This window comes from Myotis daubentonii, chromosome 17 (genome assembly GCF_963259705.1).
Source record: "Myotis daubentonii chromosome 17, mMyoDau2.1, whole genome shotgun sequence".
Lineage (NCBI taxonomy): Eukaryota > Metazoa > Chordata > Mammalia > Chiroptera > Vespertilionidae > Myotis > Myotis daubentonii.
The window spans coordinates 47,785,332-47,806,879 of record NC_081856.1 but is presented as its reverse complement, the minus strand read 5'-3'; the positions used below and the strand labels follow the sequence as shown (position 1 = coordinate 47,806,879).

At 35.9% G+C, this 21,548-nt stretch overlaps 1 protein-coding gene across 5 annotated transcripts in view; it reads right to left on the bottom strand.

The window, feature by feature from the left end:
• The window catches only part of SNTG1 (syntrophin gamma 1), a 121,025-nt gene that overhangs the window by 7,518 nt on the left and 91,959 nt on the right, over nucleotides 1-21,548 (bottom strand). For all 5 annotated transcript variants that reach the window (XM_059672269.1, XM_059672270.1, XM_059672268.1 and 2 more), the window contains 4 exons: nucleotides 17,111-17,240; nucleotides 6,319-6,357; nucleotides 2,592-2,708; nucleotides 1,124-1,195 (listed from right to left, as the gene is read on the bottom strand). In XM_059672269.1, the coding sequence (XP_059528252.1) occupies nucleotides 1,124-1,195; nucleotides 2,592-2,708; nucleotides 6,319-6,357; nucleotides 17,111-17,240 (358 nt within the window). The remainder of the gene's footprint in view (nucleotides 1-1,123; nucleotides 1,196-2,591; nucleotides 2,709-6,318; nucleotides 6,358-17,110; nucleotides 17,241-21,548) is intronic.

Sequence of the window (21,548 nt, the reverse complement as noted above, 5' to 3'; positions counted from 1 at the left end):
GCTTTTTTTTTTATTAACAATAAATTCAAGCATATCAGAGTTGTTCTACCGTTAATCCCACAATAAAACTAAACCCATGTACAGTGATGATCAAGCAATGACCTATATTTTTATTTAGCTTTTGTGCTATTATAAATGTTAGCTTTCATTTAGAATTATTCAATAGGGAAAAATATTATGAATACTTTTGAGGTAATCATGTTTCTTTGTCTCTGCTTTCAGACACTTTTGATACATTTCATTGTGTTGTAAATGTTCCAGCATTTTCTAATCTACTGAGTCTTTAACTGGAAGAGAAATAATTGACATAAAGTACAGGGAACTCAGTTCTCCTTGATTACATAAACAAGGTCAACCTTAACAAGCCTAAAGACCCTAGAGCAGAAACTGAATATAGATTATTATTTAGCTTTTATAAAGTATTCCCATTTCCTTTATTTAGAATGGCTGCAGAAACCATTTGAAATTATAAAGAATTCTGGATGATTTGCTATCACAACAATTTTATGTATAGCACAGAAATTTAATTGATAAAAAATAATTGTATGTTGTTTTGCATACTCAGAGAGATAATCTAACCCTGATAATTAAAAAAACAAAAACCACACACAAATTAGCTTTCTTTGCATATGCCTTTATATTTTCTACATTTTCTAAAACAAATATATCCAAATTTTTCTCTTTTATATTTTACTTAGCCAAAAACGATGGTAACAACAGATGTTTAAGTTCAGGCTATTTCCAATTGCACTTTCTACTTCTTCCTCAATGGATTTCTGCCAAGTTCCTCCTTGTTTCCTCCCCAGATTGAGAAACTGAAAAATCTGCTTAACAATTATTTAAGCCAATATGAGGGTGCCTACACACCTCTGCATTCTATTATATATACATGTGTTAACCACTGATAGCTCAATTTTGAAAATAAACTGTATTTCATAAACATTGCCTTTATTATTATTCAAAGTGTATGTATACATTTTTAGGACACCCTACATATAATTTATTTGCCTGTATCTTATATTTTCTTTCATAATCATGCATCATTGCTTTTCAGACTCTACTTATGAGCTGAACCACTGTTTGCTGAGGAAAAATTAAAATTTTTAGCACCTATTGATCATACCTTGAGAATCTTGCACATGATCTCATAAACTGAAAATGTTTTCTCTGCTCGGGTCCAATCCCACGTTGTTACCTTTAAAAGATAAGAAAGTAATACGCCATTTTTTTTTTTTTAGAAAAATAGCTCCTATTCCCTCGTTAAGTTACTTATATACTATTGGGTCTAGGGGAAACTGTCACATATGTACTATAGAGTCTCTAGTTATAACGCTCATAGAGGTTAATGTAGAATGCTGTGGTTTCCTCTCTTCTAAGCTTTATTACTATTTTTTTCCTCTTTCAGCAAACATCTCATGTTACATGCAACAATCTCAACGTGCCCAATAGCTTTACATATTTTAAATATTGTGTATTCTTTACATATCTATATATATAAAAGCCCAGTGACCAGAATGGTGGAACAATCAGAATGACCAGTGGCTATGATGCACACTGTAGCAGCCAACCAGACTGATCCAGGCCCCGACTGCTCCCTGCCCCACCCAGGCCAGCATGGCCTCTGATCGGCCCCCAACACACCAATTGGGGGCGTGGCCGGCCAGCCAACCACCTGCAGCCTCACCCCCCACGCCCCCACCCTTCCACCCCCCGTTGGCCTGGATAACACCCACCCATGCATGATTTTGTGCACTGGGCCTCTAGTCAATAATAAGTATTTATATTTCACACACCATTTTTTTTTAAAGTTTACCACTCCTTCCCTACAAAGAAGAATACCAGATAGCGACATTGAGTTGAATGTTTTAAAAAGAAGTAATTTATATTGGTAGTCATTCCAAGATATGAACACCTTAGAAAATTATGAAGGTACCAAACATGACAGTGAAATTATTTCACTTACTGAAGTGTAAACCATACACCTATATTTCCAATCATAAGAAATTATTCATAGTAGTAATATAGTAAAATATATACATATTAATGGCTTTTTTTTACCTGCCTTCCTGGTGTTGTGAACTTTGTATACACAGAGACATTCAAAATAGCAGTAAGTCAGACTTGATAATTCCAAGGCCCTATCCATTATTAGACCTGTAAGTGGTCTGACATTTGATATTTATATTCAATAAATGTTTATTGAGAATGACAATTATGGAAGGTATCTGCTTCAAAAGCAAGACATTAGGTGTAATAGATACCCATACATATTTAATAAAACGCCCAATGACTAGCATATAGGATATAAAAAATACTTGATTTGATGTAGACAGACTTGTGCCACATAAACATCTTGCCTGTCATAAATGCCTAAATAGAAAAAAATTCTAGATTTCTCAAGGGTTATAAAGTAATGTTTAACGACAGAATATATATATTCACCAAAATATGCACAAAAACATTTGGACTATTTTCTAATTTTGCTCTGTAGCTGACTTTCAAAAATAATGGCCACATGCTATTTTTATTGTTAACTCGATGTCACTCTGCTGTGACATATAGGAAAATAAGTATTGGACAAAAACACTTACTGGAGGTGCCAGAAACTTGTAAAGACATGAGCCCCTCAGGGCTAGAAATATTGGAGAGTACACCGAGTCCTGAAGGGGGTCCTGCTCCCGGGCCTCACACCAACCCATGTAGACGATCTGCAAGGAAATGGAACGTCATTACTGCAGAAAAAGCCTCAGATTAGAGGTATTATGTGCATTTTTACCTCTAGGTAAGGCATCTTAAGGCTCTAATAAAATTATCAAATTAATTGATGCAAAAGCTCATGAACCAGATTTGCCTTCAATAAGTATACATAAACCACTAACAAGGATTTGCAAGTGTTTATTTGTTTACATAATCCAACTTGGCATGCATTGTATCTCTCACTTTCTACCGTTCATACTATGAAAATATGTGTTTGTAATAGAATCCATTAACTTATGCCATCTGTTTACCAGGTAGTTCCATTTTACTAACTGGGAACACACACATAAGAGATTCAGATCTTGGAGATATCAACCAAACATTAAAACTACGACTTTACTCAATATATGTTCAAAATTTAGACGACTAGTCCATACATTATAGCAGGTAACTGGAAATTGTGAAATAATAAAACATATGTCTAGAAATGAAATTGCAATGCAATGTAAGGATTTGCCAGAAGTTTATATATAGCTGAAAAGAGGAGCATGGAATTAAGTGAATTTAACAGTCACTGTATACAAAATCTGCATAAAAATCCATTGCAGTTCCATACTAAAAAGACCATTTTTCTACCTCTTGATATGTGTGTGTGTGTGTGTGTGTGTGCGCACACGTGCATGTGTTTATGGGCAGGCATGTGTTTGTATACACAGACAATTAGTAGAATTTTACATGTTACAACTAAAAGCATCTTGGAGTAACAGCTGTTTCTCAAGGCCACAGAAATCTAAAATGCCTACAAGAGGCAAGAGACTAAAATTATATATATATCTTACATAAAAGGCCCGTGGCCGTCATGCCATAACACCATCGCGACCAAACGAGCAGCGGCTCTTGCGGCGGGTGGGGTGGGTCGCGAGCTACAGTGGTGGAGAGCTATGAGCGGAGGAGGGCGGGGCAGCGAGCTAGGAGCGCATGATTACCTGTCCGCTGGGCCTCTAGTGTGTATATATATATATTTACCAAGGAGTTCTGGTTTAGTGGTACTGTCATCTCACAGCACTCCTCACCTTGCAGAATTTCAGAATTAATCTCAAGTCCCTAATTCTAGGGAGAGGAGATATGATATCCCCCAAATCACCATCATCTTTATGTTCCACCTGGCCTCTTATCCTTTTACACAGCGACCTCAACAGCATCTAACAAATCCATCTGTCTGCTTTTGATAAAGCTCCCAGAAGGTTCTGACAGAACCATGCCTCTACACATCTGTCGGTGACACTAGGTGGTCCCTGCTACCACAGGGTACCTCGCAGGAGTTTTCCCACAGCATCCGCTCCATTACCTCCTGGAGTCTGAGAAGCCTTACTGTGGATCGGCTCACCCACTTTCTAATGTGAATGCATTCCTTTTTCTCCTTCCATTGTTCTTTGCTTTCAGTCCACACCACTCCCACCAGGTGGGGCCATTCAGCTCAAGTAACAGGCCAGACTATGTCTCATTGCAGCCTTCGACATTACTTGGCATCAAGTTCACCCTCCCTCTCAACCCAGGAGGCCAGCCTGCTTCCTTTTCCTGGGTAAAGCAATCAAAACCACTCCTTCAGTCCTTTCGGGGGAAATTTCTTCTCTGCCCGAACCCATGGTGTTGTAATGTCAGTCACCTACTCTTGGATCAAATGTTTCATCAGGTGATTTTTTTTTTTTGAGGGGAAGGCAGGCGGTTACAAGACTTTTGCTTTGTTAATACTTCTCTAAGAGAAATCATACTAAAGGGAATTTAAAGGAGAGCTAAACATGGAAGAGAAGTTACAAAGTGAGCTGAACGTACCCCGAGCGCTCTGAAACAAGCAGAAAGCGCTCTTCGCTGTTGGTAGGGGGCAGATGGTGGTGATGCGTTGACAGCTGAGCCTATTGTCATTTGTGTTCAGCTGTAGAAAACCCTCTCCTTTCCCTCCTGCCAGCTGCTTCCCCGAAAACCACTGCTGAGCCAGCCACTGCAGCAGCACAAAGCCCTCCGCAGGGGGACCATGGCAATCACTCTGGTTTGTCACCACCGAGGCTTGGCCCTAAAGGCTTTCTCTCAAGACGCGGGAACGAAGCAGCTTGGGACTGTGCCAGGGAATTCTGGAGACTGGCAATCAGGAGAGAAAGAAGAGGCACCACGGGCAGCGCATAAAAGCAGGTTGACTTGGCAGCGGGGGCCAAGTGTGTTCACAGGAAGTAGGATGGCTATTGTCCAGCAACATGGGTCGGTGCTATCTGGAAAACACTGTTCCTCTGAGATGCATTACTCTGACAAATAAAATGACCCTAGGCCATCCTGACTCACAATTAAAGAGTTAACACTAAAGATTTTGGTTGTTGCTCGGCAAAGAGCTCTCTCAGATATAATGGCATCCCAGCTCTCTGCATATAAAGGCGACATTTCCAGATGACTGGTAACCTGAACATTTTTCCTTCTCACATAGACAAGATGACATCGGGACTGCTGTATCCCTAATGTTATACTCATTGGGGATATAGCCGTGAATTAAATACAACGCAATAATGTAACTTAGGCTCCACTTTGAGTGACTGTGCATTTCAAAAGAAAGAAGTAGAATATAGGCTATAAGAAAGAATAAGCGGTCCCAAGAAAACAGGTTGTTGTTTTTTAAAGAGCACAGGGAAAGGGAGACACAGAGTACTGCAAAGGTCTGATGTTCTAGATGAGATTGTGTAAGGTCTCACAGAGGGAACATCTGGGAACAGGCTTAACAGACGGAAAGTTCCCCATATCTCTATCTGGAGGAGGAGAATTAGGCAGAGGGGAGGAGACAGAAGGAAGCTAGGTAGTCAGGAGCTGGGACCATGGCGGGAAGAGGGGGAGGAAGTAGAACCTGGAACCCAGTTACTAAGACAACACAACTTGGCAAGGAAGGAAGAGTGCACGCAGAAGACATGAGCTCAAACTTGATATACCAATGACATGAGTCAAAACACTGAGCTTTCACTTACTTTTCTTACTTGAGTTAATGTTTTTAGTATGCTTAGGAAAGTAATACAACGCTTAATTCTAGCATAATAAAATGGTACGGGGAATCCGTTATTATTTTCTATAATCAACTTATTTTGTCCTATAATCAATTATTAGTCTTATAAGTCAACTAAATTATTTGCTTGATTAATCAGACATTATTTTTATTCTATGCATTAATTCAGACTCATTTTAAATACAGGCAGCAAATTGTGAAAATCCTCTTTAACATTTAGATTATTTATGTAAAGTACTCCTAAATGTTGATACAGTAAAACTATTTCATGTAAATTGCTCTCCATGCTCTTTGACATTGTATTTAAATAATATAATTTGTATAAAAAATAGTGTTCACTTAGTTTACTTGAAAAGTTTTTTAATATACTTTTTATTGTCGATAGTATTACAGACTGCTTTTAATGTGATTAAATATATCACATAACATGAAAGAAATCTAATAAACTATTTATTTTCCTGAATATAGTTAATAATAGTACACATTATTTCCACATAAAATTAAATTTAATCCAGATTATCTTCTATAATAAAAACAATGAAAGAAATATATAATTTGACTTTTAAAATATTTCTCCATCTTACCTGCTGGTTAACAGGAAAGTTTCTGTTGATTTTTTTAATCTGCAATGATAAATAAATAGTAAAAGTAAGAACAACAAAGGTGACACAAGATTGCCTAAATTTTCTGAGAATCAATATTTAGTGAGTAAATATACATTGACACAATTAAGTCATTGCATCTAAAACAGCAGTCATAAAGGAAAAGAATTTTTACTATCAAAATTTTTTCAAATTTCATATGAAAAATGTTAATGAATATTATGATACCACTTGAGAGAACCAAACTTCATTTGTGCAGTAAGTCACACAAAAAAGAAAAAGAAGGCTTTGTTGATTTTGAAAAAGCTTTCCATCTAATTTTTTGTTGTTGTTTATGAAAAACCAAATGCCTATGCTTCCACACACCGTTAAATAATTACCTACCAAGAACAAAAGAGTAATATTCTGTAGTTTATATTTTCACTTTGAAATCATATTATTTCCAATTTGCTTTAACACTTGAGAACAGGGGAAATTGAGTATTTAAATACTAAAGGATAAAGAAAATGTGTCAAAATATTTTTAGTCAGAATCCCACATAAAGCATAACATTGACTTCCAGACAATTTAGTAAGTGACATTTTATTAGAATTTAAAATAAATCCTCAAAACAAGAATTCCTTCTGTTCTAAGTTATGTAAAATGCTCCAAAAACTGAATGAAAATGAATATGAGACTTAGATAAAGGACCTTAGGCTACACAGTCATTGTTCAGAATTTGTATTAGTTAAAACTAATGATAATTTTTCATTGCTTTTCTAAGAGAAACACAAAATGCTAATTCTGTATGGTATAATCTTATATCAGATTAATGAAGACTATTTTCATTTATAAGTTGTTTAATCGAATTATTTTATTTTTTCCTTTTAAAGTTGTAGATCATGGGAAATTAATGAATACGGTGGACGAAGTTGGAGAATCATCAAATGGCCCATCATAAGACCAGACTTATTGGCAAGATATTTCTCTTTTAAAATATAACAGAAAAAATGAGAATATTTATGTGATTTCAGCAAGGGAAAAAACATGTCTCTCTTACATTGCAATAATCACTTCAAAATTGTTTTGGTCTGGTGAGGAATCAGCTAAGGAAATAGCTAAAACTACAGGTGTCATCACCTACAATGAGGAAAGTGTAGAGATGCAGACAGAAAGAGCAGGCCCCTAAACATCTGTTACCAACCAAACAAAAAGTCTGTATTGAATACTTGGTGGAATTATGCTTTTTGCACAGTTTCTGTAGCTTTGAGACTGGGTAACATGAAGAACTGGCCAGAAAGGAAGAATGAGGTCTAATGGGAAGAGAGGGATGCATGAGGCAAGCAAAGCCCAATTGGATCAAGGGTGCATGTGAATTGTGTCCCGTAAAACTGCCTCATTTAGCCCTAGCCGGGTTGGCTCAGTGGACAGAGTGTCGGCCTGCGGACCAAAGGGTCCCAGGTTCGACTCGAGTCAAAGGGCACGTACTTCTGTTGCAGGCTCTTTGCCTGGGCCCTGGTCAGGGCGTGTGCAGGAGGCAACCAATCGATGTGTTTCTCTCCCATCAATGTTTCTCCCTGTCTTTCCCTCTCTTCCACTCTCTGTAAAATCAATAGAAAAATATCCTTGGGTGAGGATTAAAAACCAACAAACAAATAAAAAGATTTAAAGGCTTATTATAATTAAAAAACTGCCTCATTTTATTTTGACTGCATCATTCAGTTAATGTCAAAGCAGATGTTTTAGGTTGTGCAAATGAAAACCAGCTAATATTTGCCAATATCAAGAAAATGTTCAAACATCATTTAACTTTCAGTGAGTAGTTTTCCAAGAGACAAAGTAGGTTAGTTATTTTGCTGAAATGCTCCCTGACATAAACTGCCAAAAATAAACTCTAATTGTGCAAGTCACAAACCTATGATTGTCCAAATATGCATCTAATTCCAAACATTCCCTTCCTTTTATCATGACGTAAGTAACGGACTGCAGCTGTTTGATTTTACTCCGTTACCCATTTATGGTTGACAACCGCATGTCTCACATTCATATTTTTGTGTCTGAGGAAAAACAATGCAGAAATGAACAACATGCTCGCCTTAAAAAGCAGATATAAGGACTCAGAAATGTCAGTAGTGATAAAAGAAAAAAAATCTACTGCAATGACACGCACGTCTGTTAGAAACACATTCTGCAACCTCTAACCACAGGCCTTCATTTATTTTCCATAAATCTCCTTTCTGCTAGGTATGATTTTTTCATGACTTTCAATTGAACTGCAAGATGTGTCAAGTCTTTTCAATGTGGCAGATATAATAGAAATTTTTTTTTCTTTAGTTTTTCACAAACAGAAAAATAATCCATTTGTTCCACTTGCCAGTCTTTGCCATCTATTGTTTCAGATCTCCATGGATTAAATATTTTTCACTTCTGAAGATAAATGAGTAAAATATAGGAAGATAGATGAAGTATTTGCTGACTAAACTCAAAGGACTGATTAAATGTGTGTTGTGTGTATGTGTGTAAATCCTGAGGGACTATGATGGTCCCATAAAAATCAGAGAGGGTATTATCTATGCATTTTCTTTAGGATTAATACGTCTTTAGTATCAAGCCGTGTGGTAGGCATTTTTGGTTATCTGAATAAAAAGCTATTTGCAACCTTCTTTTCTTGATTATATCCCGCTATAAACGCTACAGAAGGTAAAGACTAGCCACTTTACTGCCCTGGGTCCCCTCCTGCTGGGATTGTCACGGGACTGAGTTCAGAAGAATGAGACACTTCTCATTATTTAGTCCTTTATCTTAGCTTGATAAAAGGGAAGAGATGTAGGTGATGCTACTTATTCTTACTCGCTTTCTTTCTTGTTCTTAACACTGACGTGATGTTCAAAAGTGTTGTAGCCCCTGGGTGGCCATGAGGTAGCAAACATCAGGTGAAAGCCAACACTCTAAGGGTAGTGGTGGGCAATAATGTGAACAGATACAAGATGGGTCCTTGGTGGCTTCATAGAACCACTGAAGGAAAGCCAGCAAATGCCGCCATCCAGAATACTTGTCGGTTGAGGACAAAACCAATTATTTCTCCAGTAGTCCTTAGGGTTTCTCTTATTTGTCATTGAAAACATTCTTAATTGATACACACATATGGGAAAGAGAGTCTATGCTCTTTCACATAATAAAATATGAATTATATATTTGGAGAATCTTACGTATGCAAATTACACATTCTCATTTCAGATAACACCAATTTTCAATGAACCTTTAAGGATAGAAGCATTAAATATCTATCTACCTATCTATCTGTCTATCTATCTATCTATCTATCTATCTATCTATCTATCTATCTACATACATACATATGCACACACAAGTAGCACATTTCAAGTAACATATATTCCACTCCAATAAAGAAAATGAGTACATAGGATATATATGGAAGAAGATTATGTTAGTGCTGTCGTAGTAAATAATGGTTGGAAAAGTGGGATTCATGAAACACTAGCTGAAATATAGCTTTGCATTTTATCTGCTTCCTCAGTCTCTTAAAGATGAGGGAACTGAGGTGCACTTCTCTGGCTTATCAACAATTCTATCTGCTGAATGATCTAATCACCATCAGACATTCTGTCCAGTATTACCAACACTCTACTCAAAAAACTCTTTCAAAATCTCAAGTGACAATTTGACAAAACAAAGACGAGCACCCTCACAATAAATTAATTGATCCTGCCATGTACTGATGGTTCATGGATTAAATCTTTTAATTTAGAATGAAACTGGAAAGAAAGACCAAATGTTTTAGCATCATTGAAAGACCAAAATATTTAAAGCACTCCCTTCACAGTGACTGAAGTTAACTTAGTGTCTGTTTATGAAGAAGAATGTAAAGCTGCAGTCACATAACTGGTGACTAGAGAAGCTAGGACTCCATGTCAACGCTGATACCACTCTCCAACATTGCTAAGTTACTCTGCAAAAGCATCACGTTCAGTTGCCTTTGACTCATCAGACGAGAGAGTGTGTTGAAATTATACTGCGGTCTAGTTTCAGGTCTGGCACATTTTGCAAATACCTTTTTATGAATCTTTACTTATATTCCCAACCCACCCATACAGATCTTAGTTTTTTTTATATTACCTAAATCTTCAATAAATATTTATTTTTTTCTACCATATCTTGTGTGTGCAAATAGTTTTCTAACTTATTCCATTAATATCGCATATATTTTGGAGTTACAGGAGATTTTTTTTTTGGTTACTTCTCACCTGAGGATATTTTTTCCATTGATTTTTAAATTATTTTTTTACAGAGAGTGGAAGGGAGGGAGGAAGGGAAGGAGAAGAGGGGAAGAAAGAGAGAAACATTGATGTTAGAAAGACGCATTGATTGATTGCTTTCTGTACTGGGGATCAAACCTGCAACCCAGGTATGTGCTCTTGACCGAAATTTGAACTTGCAACAGATCCACTGAGCAATACCAGCCAGAGCTCAACCTGTTCTTAATGACTTTTATTCATCTAATTCCATCACCATTTCCATTCAGCACTGGTATTCAGTGATCAGGTGTTAATGATTCTATAGTTTCCATTTATTTTAGGAATATATCTAGACGCTCCCTATTTGGCAAGTCTCTAATTCAACAACTTGGAGACATATTTCCTGGAGCATTAAAAGTTTCAGTAGTTTGGCATAATGCCACAGGATCAACATTCTCTTATTTTATTAAGATGGATATAAAATAAAACAGACTATCTATTATAATCATTATTTCATAAGAGAATGGGCATTGAAGGCCACAGATACAGGAGGAGTATATACCATATTAATAATCTGTTCTTAAAGAATAGAAATTTATATTTAAAAGCTTATTATTTATCTAAACATTTTTTTACCCACAATCAATGGCAACTTTAATATTAAATGAGATTCATTATTGTGATTAAGTCTGTTAATTTTTCTCTTGTAGAGATCCGTACTGCTACCTCTATATACATGTCTTCTCCCACCAATTAAACTGTTTTACTCATTGTTTATATATCAACTTGAGGAAACTGTCCTTACATTTCTGAGTTAGTACAGATATAGCCCCTCATAACACTTCTTTATGTTATCTATAAAAGTTGTAATTTCACATTTACTTGTGTGATCATTTAATTAATGTCTCCCTTCCTCACTAGACTATTTGTTCCATGAGGGCAAAAAACTATCCACTTTTGCTTAAAATTATAGTGCTGACTCATACCAAATTGACACTGTAGGCCCTCAAAATTATTTATTGAATCAGTATATCAATAAATCAGGAGCTGACAATGATCTCCAAATATGTCCATATCTGGCCCTAGCCGGTTTGGCTCAGTGTGTAGAGTGTCAGCCTGCGATTCAAGGGTCCCAGGTTCGATTCTGGTCAAGGGCACATGCCTGGGTTGTGGGCTCGATCCCCAGTAGGGGGTGTGAAGGAGGCAGCCAATCAATGATTCTCTCTCATCATTGATGTTTCTATCTCTCTCTTCCTCTCCCTTCCTCTCTGAAATCAATAAAATTATATTTTAAAAAAAATATGTCCATATCTGGCATTAATGTAACTATATATAAGGTAAATATATGTATACATACATTTAGATTACATACACATATATACACACTTATGTATATTTTAAATAAATTTTTTATTTTAAAAATTTTAGATTTACAGAAATTTTCCAAAAATAGCAATTTCCATATAACATATACCCAGTTTCTCCTATTATTAGCATCTTATACTTAAGTACCATGGAAGATTTGTTAAAATGAATGAACCAATAGCAAAGCACTGCATTTTTATTAACTAAATCCATGCTTTATTAAGATTTCTTTAGTTTTTAAATAATATCCTTTTCAGTTCCAGATTCTCATCCAGGATACTATGTTTCATTTAGTCACCATGTCTTCCTAGGCTACTTTTGGTTTTGAAAGTTTCTCAGACTTTCCTTGTTTTTCATGACATCAATTTTGAGACTTATTGATCAGGTATTTTGTAGTATCTTCATCAATTGGAATTTTTTTGATGCCTTTCTCATAGCACAACAAAGGTTATGAAATGTAGGAGGAAGCCTACAGGGGTAAAGTAATATTTTTACTATATCATATTAAGATACTGTCAACATGACTAAATTTTGAGTTCAATTTTGATCATTTGGTTGGAGTTATGTTTTTTTAGGTGTCTTCATAATAATGTTATACCTCTTTCCTATTTTTACTCTGCACTCTGAAAGTCACTATATACATTAAGAAACAAGATTTAAAAAGAAAACATATCTTTAGTACCCTCATAATTTTTATTAAGTTACTAATATCCTAAATATTTTATTTGCATTTCCATTGTAGGGCATACTTCTCAAAAATGGGGATTATAAACTATGGTATTTAGCAGTTGCAGAAACATATTATTTGAATCTTCTGGTTACCTAGTAAGAATCTCAATCTTGGAAAATTTAAGAACCTTTTAAACTTTTGCCCAACTGGCTTTAGTATGCGTTGCTTGCCTCACATTAAGTATTTTGTAATTGGTGCAATCAATACAAGAACTAGGATTTCTAAATGATAAGTGTATTTAGATAAAAATACACATTTAAACTTTGAATGTTTTACTACTGCTAATAGGATATAATATTAATGAGAAATCATAAACTTTGCTTATTCATCATAATAAATATAACATCAATGAGTGTTTTCCATATATAGATAGATAGTATACAATCAGTAAATTCATGCCAAGATAATAATGAATCTTTAAGATACTCGAGATTGTGGTAATGTCAGTAACAAAGCTTAAAGGTGTAACTAATCCTCTACTTTTCTAAAGAGCTTCAACATCTAGAGATAGTGAGTGACCAGGATGAGAAAGACTGGGATGACATCCCAATGAGGACCAGGGAAAAAAACAGTGATATAACTATAAAAAAAAGAATGGTGGCATATGATACTTGCCTTTATATACTTGAGGAATTGCCAAGTAAAGAAGGGAGTAAATTATGATTTTTTTCCCAAGGAAGAACTGGCACAAATGGATGAGAGATATGAGAGAGTTTTGTTCATTAGAAGCAGAATTCCTAATACTGTCAAATGTTCAGTTGCTGCAAAATGAAGCAGTGGTTTTCGTGACATTGAGAACCTCCCAGCAGGGAACCTCGCAGGAGGTATTTCTCTCTTTTAGAGAATATGTTGGGGGGTTTTAAAAATACGTTTTTATTGATTTTAGAGAAAGAGGAAGGCAGAGGGAGTGAGAGAGAGAGAGAAACACCGATGTGAGAGACACATTGATCAGCTGCCTCCTGCACGCACCCCACATCCCAATCGGGGATAAAGACAGCAACCTGGGCATGTGGCCTGACCAGGAATCAAACCGGCGGCCTTTCAGTGGGTGAAATGATGCTCAAGCAAGTGAGTCATACCAGGCTAATATTTCTTACTTGGGTGGGAGGTGGGGCAAGATGATTTCCATGGTCCCTTCTGAAGAGTAAACACGTAACAATGTTCTTAAGAGAGTCACGATTGCCCTGCAATATGCGCGTGTCCCAATGTATTGCCTTGATTTGCAGTCTGACATATGCCTTCCAGTTTATTTTCTCCTGGCCCTCTGGGACACTGTATTGTCCACCTGATGCCTACTAGAAAGCCACTCAGTGATTTAGATGAAGAAGCCTTATTTCAAAAACACACTTGTTTATCAGACACCTCATTATGGCAGGTAGCGATGTATAAGGGACACGAGGAACTATGACCAGACAACAGTCCATCCACAGGAATCATCGGTGGCAGCCAGTGCTGCCGGCACATCCCTTTACCGTGTGAAGACAAGTCCTGAAAACAGCCTTTTCTACCATTTACCATTTACTAAGCGCACTGTAACTACTTTGGAGCCACTTGAATAATGGTAAAGTAAAATTAAAATGTGTTTGTGTGAGTATTTTAACCATCCACTGACATCTGGAAAAATGTTTTGAAATAGCAACTACAATCACATGAAAGTTTCACGTAAAACAGGTATGAAAATCTCCCTATTTCACAGAATTATCACTGCTGGGATTGGAGCACAAAGACAGTGAAAAATAGGTAGTGTGCCTACCTGGTGTGGCTCAGTGGATGGAGTGTTGGCCTGTGGACTGAGGGGTCCAGGGTTTGATTCTGGTCGGGGGCGCATGCCTGGGTTGCGGGCTCGGTCCCCAGTGTGGGGCGTGTAGGAGGCAGCCAATCAATGATTCTCTCTCATCATTGATGTTTCCATCTCTCTCTCTCCCTCTCTCTCTCTCTCTCTCTCTCTCTCTCTCTCTCTCTCTCCCTCCCTCTCTCTCTCTCTCTCTGAGGTCAATAAAAATATATATTTTTTAAAAAGTAGTGTATTGCTCCACTTATTCTAGTATTGGTTTGTTTATTGTTTGGTTTTTTATTTTCCTTTTTTTTTTTAAAAAAAAGAAATAACTTTTAACTTCCTCCTCAGTCTATTCTTTAATTGGGCCACACATGAAAACATGATTCATTATTTTTAAGTCCTATAAAGCTACGATTTTAATATTCCACTTTTTATTCTATTCATCACTTACGTATATGTAAGGACATTTCAAGTACATCATTGCAAGCTCATGATTTTATTTTTAACTTATTTTATAATTATTTTGAATGAGAACTGATTACGAGATCAAAAGCACATGCAATCAGAGTATAATCACAGGGAGGTTAGAGAACAAGTAAGTAACTTAGAAAAGAGCCACATTATCATAAGAGACATGTGGCTCTCTCAGCACCTAAAACAGTAAAGAGAGGAGAATTGTCTGCTTTCCTAAGTGTCAAGCTGAGCACTGATCACAAGGCTGAAAAACAGGCAGTAAAATGTGGCTTTTCCTTCTTCGTGCTTACAGAGGAGAGAGACACTTACATCTTCACTTTCTGTTTAAAATAAAGTACTGGCTTTTCAAATGCCTGTTTTCTAGTTTATAGCATTCTAACCGAACATACATTCCCATGAAACAGTGTTTATGAGTACTCCTAGGTTTGGGGTGGTCAATGGAAATTTGGATCTAGGTAAAGAGAAAAAGTTTAACATTCTATTCTTCTTAAATTTTTTTCTAATAAATATAAGATCTTGGCTCATTTGGAGAATTAATTATAGCATGCAATAAAATACAGAGTCCGTACTCTCACAAGGTGTGTCTGTCTTTTCTTTAACCCTAGAACATCCCTATAAAGGAATAAGGGTTGAGAATCAGAGGCGTAATCCTCAGAGATCTTCTCCTTTTTCTTTCTGTCACTCTGATACCTCTTGTTATCATGTGTAATTCCAATATGATGAAACCACCACATTCACAAAGATTGAGTGTTGCAGGGCCATTCTTGCCCAAGACAGACATGCCCAAGCCAGGCCTCCTTGCTTAGAGATATCCCAAGTAAGGCATCATGAAAAAAATCTCCTGACTTTATTATGAGACACAGGTTAAACATACCAAATAAACAAACATTTAAAAAAGGTAGCATAATACCAAGTATTGATATGACCTGTGAAAAAAGACCTGTCAGCCTTAAATTTCACAGTATCTTGGAAAACTTTGGCATTACCAGAAAATGCTGAATATGTACATACCCCGTGACTGTTGATTTCATGCCCAGATAATCCCTAGGCATCCACACAGGAGATCTATGCATGATCATCTATGACACGCATCACTGCCCTTAATGGCTGACAGTCTTCCTATTTTTAAGAAATATTTGCCACAATCTTTTTCAGATTTCAAAGCAAAATCTGCGCAAATAAATTTGGATCTGGAGAGCCATTTACGTAAAAAGAGTTCTGGATGTTCACGAGTTGGTAAAAAATAGTTACATACTTTTGCTTGACTTTTGAATTTTTCCTAAGATTTCTTAAATGCTCCAGCATGACATAGAAGAGTTGTGGAAAGAGGGGAGTGTTTAAGACATGGATAATATGTAATATATATTTTAAAAGAGTAATTAAAATCAAATAAGTTAAATGCTATACACCAATACTCAATGAAGTGAGGTTTATAGTCTCAGATATTTTGTTAAACGATACTTCCCCAAAAAGTAAGGGGAAGAAAGGATTGACAAGTTTATTAATCAACAGCGATAATCATAAGGAAGTAATAATAAAGAGACAGGAATGGGAAAAGAAAAAAAAAAGTTTGAAGTAGAAAGACAGAGAAAAAGTAGAGAAGTCACTCCTGATAATATGGGTATGGCTCGAATGTGCGAATTACCATTTCCCACAAGGACATCTCTGACTGCTCCTGTGCCAGTGTGGTCTTAGGTAAGATCTTCAGGCTATGTGCCAGCTCTTTTCATCCTCCCTCCCACCACTTCAAAAATTTCTACCTGTGATTCTAGGCCACTAAAGGAAAATCAACAATACTTGAAATTTAGTATTGTTTCATTCCAGAATACTTCTGTATACACACAAACACACACATGCACGCACATATCTATATATATATTTTATATATAAAGTGACTACATGCTAAATCTATATTTTCAGTTATTTAACTAATGCAGATGTTTAGCACGTTTCTGGATGGAAACCTATGTGTGAAAGTATTCTTGAACTGATACATCTGGCTACTTTCTGGTCAGTATTCCAGAAAGCTTTCATGATGGATTTTCTTAGTTGAACATGAACTAGTTGGTATCAAGTTATATATACGCGCGCGCGCGCATGTGTGTGTGTGTGTGTGCGTGTGTGTGTATTTTTAAAAGAAATTTACCAACGTGAGAAACTCTACGGCCAGGTAATACTTGAATCACTACTTACATTGTGCTTTGTGAGGTTTGAAATATTAGTTGCTATTGCTTGCAGCCAGTCGATGCAGTCGTCAGCAGAGAGGCACTGAATGATCCCACTGCAGACCCCGTCCACAGCAATGACTTGAAAAGCATTCTGCCTGCAGATATGTCAGCACAGATCAGATCAAAATGTCATCTCATGTATCTATTTGCAGCTTGAAATCAAACCTGTTGAAAAATTCTTCTCTCAAACTATATAAATACAGCTTCAAATTCAGACTTGTTTGCTTCTCTTAATATCTGTTTTTAAATAGAAGACTAAAGATAAACTAAGATAACATGTAATTTTGAATTCTCAGAAAGCATCTTGAGATTCAGATACATTTGAAGACATTTTGAGTTATAAAATATATATTATGTAAATAGAAGTACATCTACGATATTTTAGGCATCTTTCCCAGTTTGCCAGAAAATGATACATAGAAGTTTATTATTTGAAACATTGATGTGCGATACACTGGTTGCCTCCTGCATAGCCCATACCAGGTGGGGGATTGATCCTGCAACCAAGGTATGTGCCCTTGACCTGGAAGCGAACCCATGACCTTTCAGTCCAAGGGCTGGTGCTCTAACCACTGAGAAAACTGGCCCAGGCTCCTCTTGACATTTTCAATGCATCTTATTTATAATGGGAAGATCACATAAAAAAACTCCAATATTAAACATCATGTAAAAAAATCACTTGATATTATAAGCTATGGCATTTTTGTTAATTGTTAAACCACTTTCAGCCCCAGTTTTCTTGTCTTTTCAAATTTGGGGTGGAAAAGAAGTTCTTGTAGCTCCTCTTCATGTCTAAATGCTCATACTCTAAATTATGTGAATGTTGTGCATTTCAATAACAATTAAACTTTTCCTTAAAATGTAATAACCAGTCTACGTAAATATGTCTATAAACTTTTGTTGATTTTATTGTTGTTGTGGGAGAAAATTAAACAATGCCATTGTAAATTGTTTGCCAAGTGCTATAGAATTTAAAGCAACTCTGTACAACTCTAATATTTATTTTTTTTCTGTATCAAGTTACTATGTTTAGATAGAAGCTTGAAGAACAGAAATAGACAAAAATCCCCAAATAAACTGAAGGCACTCTAATGCCTCATGCTTGAGATTATTCTTTTGTACAACACAACAAACTTTAGAAAATGGACATACTGCTTTGAAATCCTGTTCAGAACTGTGCACTTGGTAAAAGCCTTTTGCCTCTAAAACGCGCTGCATCTAAATTATTAACATTTTTAGAGAAATTTGCTCTGATATTCTTGACCAAGCACTTTCAACTGATAACAAAGAAGTGTTCAAACATACATGTTTGATTTACCTTAAAACGATATGAAAACCCTTTAAAAAGTACAACTATTGTTTGCGTAATCTTCTTCTGAATTTGTGACAAAAATATGCATGGCACAAAAAGAATGTAATGTTCCATGATTTTCTTAGGTTTAATTTTAGATTCAACAGAGAGTAAGACTAAAATATCTACACAGAAGCTCAGCCATCCTAGGAAAATGAGACCTAATTTGACTTTAGCAATATACATTTCTTTCTTTCCACTTTCTGATTACCGTAACTATTGCTTCATGTACCATGAATTAAAGTGTGTCTTGGGCATATTTGTTCATTCTGTTTTAAATGAATCACGGCAGTTTGATATTTTTAGCTGACTGGAGTTAATACACTCAGATCAAATCTGCAATTTATGTAATCATACATGTGACATAAGTCCTAGATAAAATTCTGAAGGACTTAACCTTTCATAAATCCAGGGCTGTATATTAACATATATCACTTTTGACATCTGTCTCTACTTTTCAGGTTGGCTTGATGGAAACCCTATCATAAATAGAAGTGAAGTATGTATTTAAAGAGCTTCTTTGTTTACATACGATCTCTTACTTGATTTGGTTATTTGGGAAGGTTTTTGAGTAAAATAGATTGATTAAAAAGATTACTGTTTTGGGGCATGATTTTGCCTCTACTATTGAATGAATTAGAGTATTGATTAATTGGTCAACAGGGCCCCAATTTTCCCTAAAGGAAACTGAGAATAATATAGACCAAAAGGTGGCAGGTTCTGGTCAGGACACATACTTAGGTTGTGGGTTTGATCTCCAATCAGGACACATGCAGAAGACAACCAATTGATCAATTGATGTCTCTCTCTCTCTCTCTCTCTCTCTCTCTCTCTCTCTCTCTCTCTCTCAAAAACTCAGTACTAATTTAAAAAAAGATCTTTGCAAGCCATGCTGCAACATTTCTATATAATCTTGAAAGCTGAAGCATTGTAATGAATGAAAGGATCTCATTTGTATTTTAGAACGATATCTCTGTGGTGGTTAAAAAAGGTGGAAAACTTAATAAGGTTAAGAGAGATATAAGACGGATATTGAATTACTCAAAATGGCCCTCGCTGGTTTTGCTCAGTGGTTAGAGCATCGGCTAATGGACTGAGCGTCCTGGGTTTGATTCCAGTCAAGGGCAGATACCTCGGTTGCAGGCTCAATCCCTGGCCCTGGTCAGGATGCATGAGGGAGGCAACCAATCAAATGTGTCTCTCTCACATCGATGTTTCTCTCCCTCTGTCTCTCCCCTCCCTTCCCTCCCTTCCACTCTCTCTAAAAATCAATGGGGAAAAATATCCTCTAGTGAGGATTAACAAAAAATAGTAATAATAATAGTAAATTACTCAAGATGAACAATGATAAGAATCAGTTTCTAGAGAGTGGTTCTGGGTATGTAGGAAGAAATATTTACTCAAAAGATATTGACAATATGCCATTTACTTGATTTGGTTATTTGTGAAGGTATTGAATAAAAAATAAAAAGAAGCACTCAGGTTCGTGATTTCAGTAATTTATTCTATTTCTCATTCAGTTCATGGACACAGACAACAGTGTGGTAGGTCTTGGATGGACAGGGTTGGTGCAGGGTGGAAGGGATCAGTGAGGGGGGAGGGGGAAGGAGACATATGTAATACTTTTAACAAGAAGATAAATTAAAAAAAACAATTAATATAATATACAAACACTTTTGAACCATAAAGCATGCTAAGCACTAAAAGTAAAGAGATAAATACTTTTTCCAAACCTCAAATATACATTATGTGTATATTATATATACATATACTATTATATTCATTATGCTCACTTTTCACACACACAAAATAAAGCTTGGAGATTAAAAGATCAGCCAAAGTTCACAAACCCCTATTTCTCCTTCTAATTCCCTGACAGTGCAATTTTCTTCAATATTTTGACATTTCAGAATTGAAAGTAGACATATGTTAGACCTTTTATGTATGTCTAAAATAATTATATAAAATAATTATGAAATATAATATGAAATTAGACATATATTAGACATACAGTATGAATTAATTACCATAGAAAATATATAACATCTCATCACTGATAAAAATGAGAAGTATTACCTCATTGAAGTTAAAATGATAGACCTTGGCAAAACCAACCAAAAAATTGTTTCCTAGTTTTTGTGCTAAGCTAAATAATCTTCTAAACTTGTCATCGTAGAACAATTATTTGTCTTTTCTTTTGGATCCTTACTATTTCCACTGCCTGTGAGCTTCTTTAGAGACGGAACCAAACACAACATCTCCCAGTCACAGACACGAAATAAACTTTTATTGAGTGAAGGAGTGAACAATAAATGTGTTCTTGAATCTGAATTGCTGTGCTATCCACTCTGAATAGTGCTATGTTTACAACTGCTTATTACTGTATTATTTATTGAGTGTAATTCATTCAATCGCTAAAAGCTTGATGTATGTATAGGAAACTAAGATAATTTTACTTACAAATTAGGGAAGATAAAAGGGCCTAAATGGAATTAATGTTTCTGTACTTCATTCAAAGTGATAAATTGTCAGTACCAGTAGTGTCAGAAGATATGCATGTATACTAAAGAACAAATGTAGAACGCTACCGAGAAAACTATGGGAAATGTTATATTCAAAAAACACTATAAATAAACTAAGATGTAACCCTAAAACTGTGAGTATAGCTGAAGCAAACTTTGATGGAAATGTCTAGTTCTGATTACATATATTAGGAAAATAATCTGAAAAATTAATGATCCAATGAGGGTTTGGCAAAACTGTGGCCTATGGGCTAAATCTAGCCTGTCGTCTGTTTTTATAAATAAAGTTTTATTGGAACAGAGCCATACCCATTCATTTATATATTATGTATGGCAGTTTTTATTGTTAAGGGCAGGAATGAATAGTTGCGACAGAGACATTAAGGCCTGCAAAGCCTAAAATATTTACTATCCCACTCTTTACAGAAAACTTTCTAGGCCCCTAGAACTTCCATCTCAAGAAACTGCAAGAACAGAAAAGCAAACCAAAGAATTGAAGGAATGGAAACAACACCAAAAAAGAAGCCGAA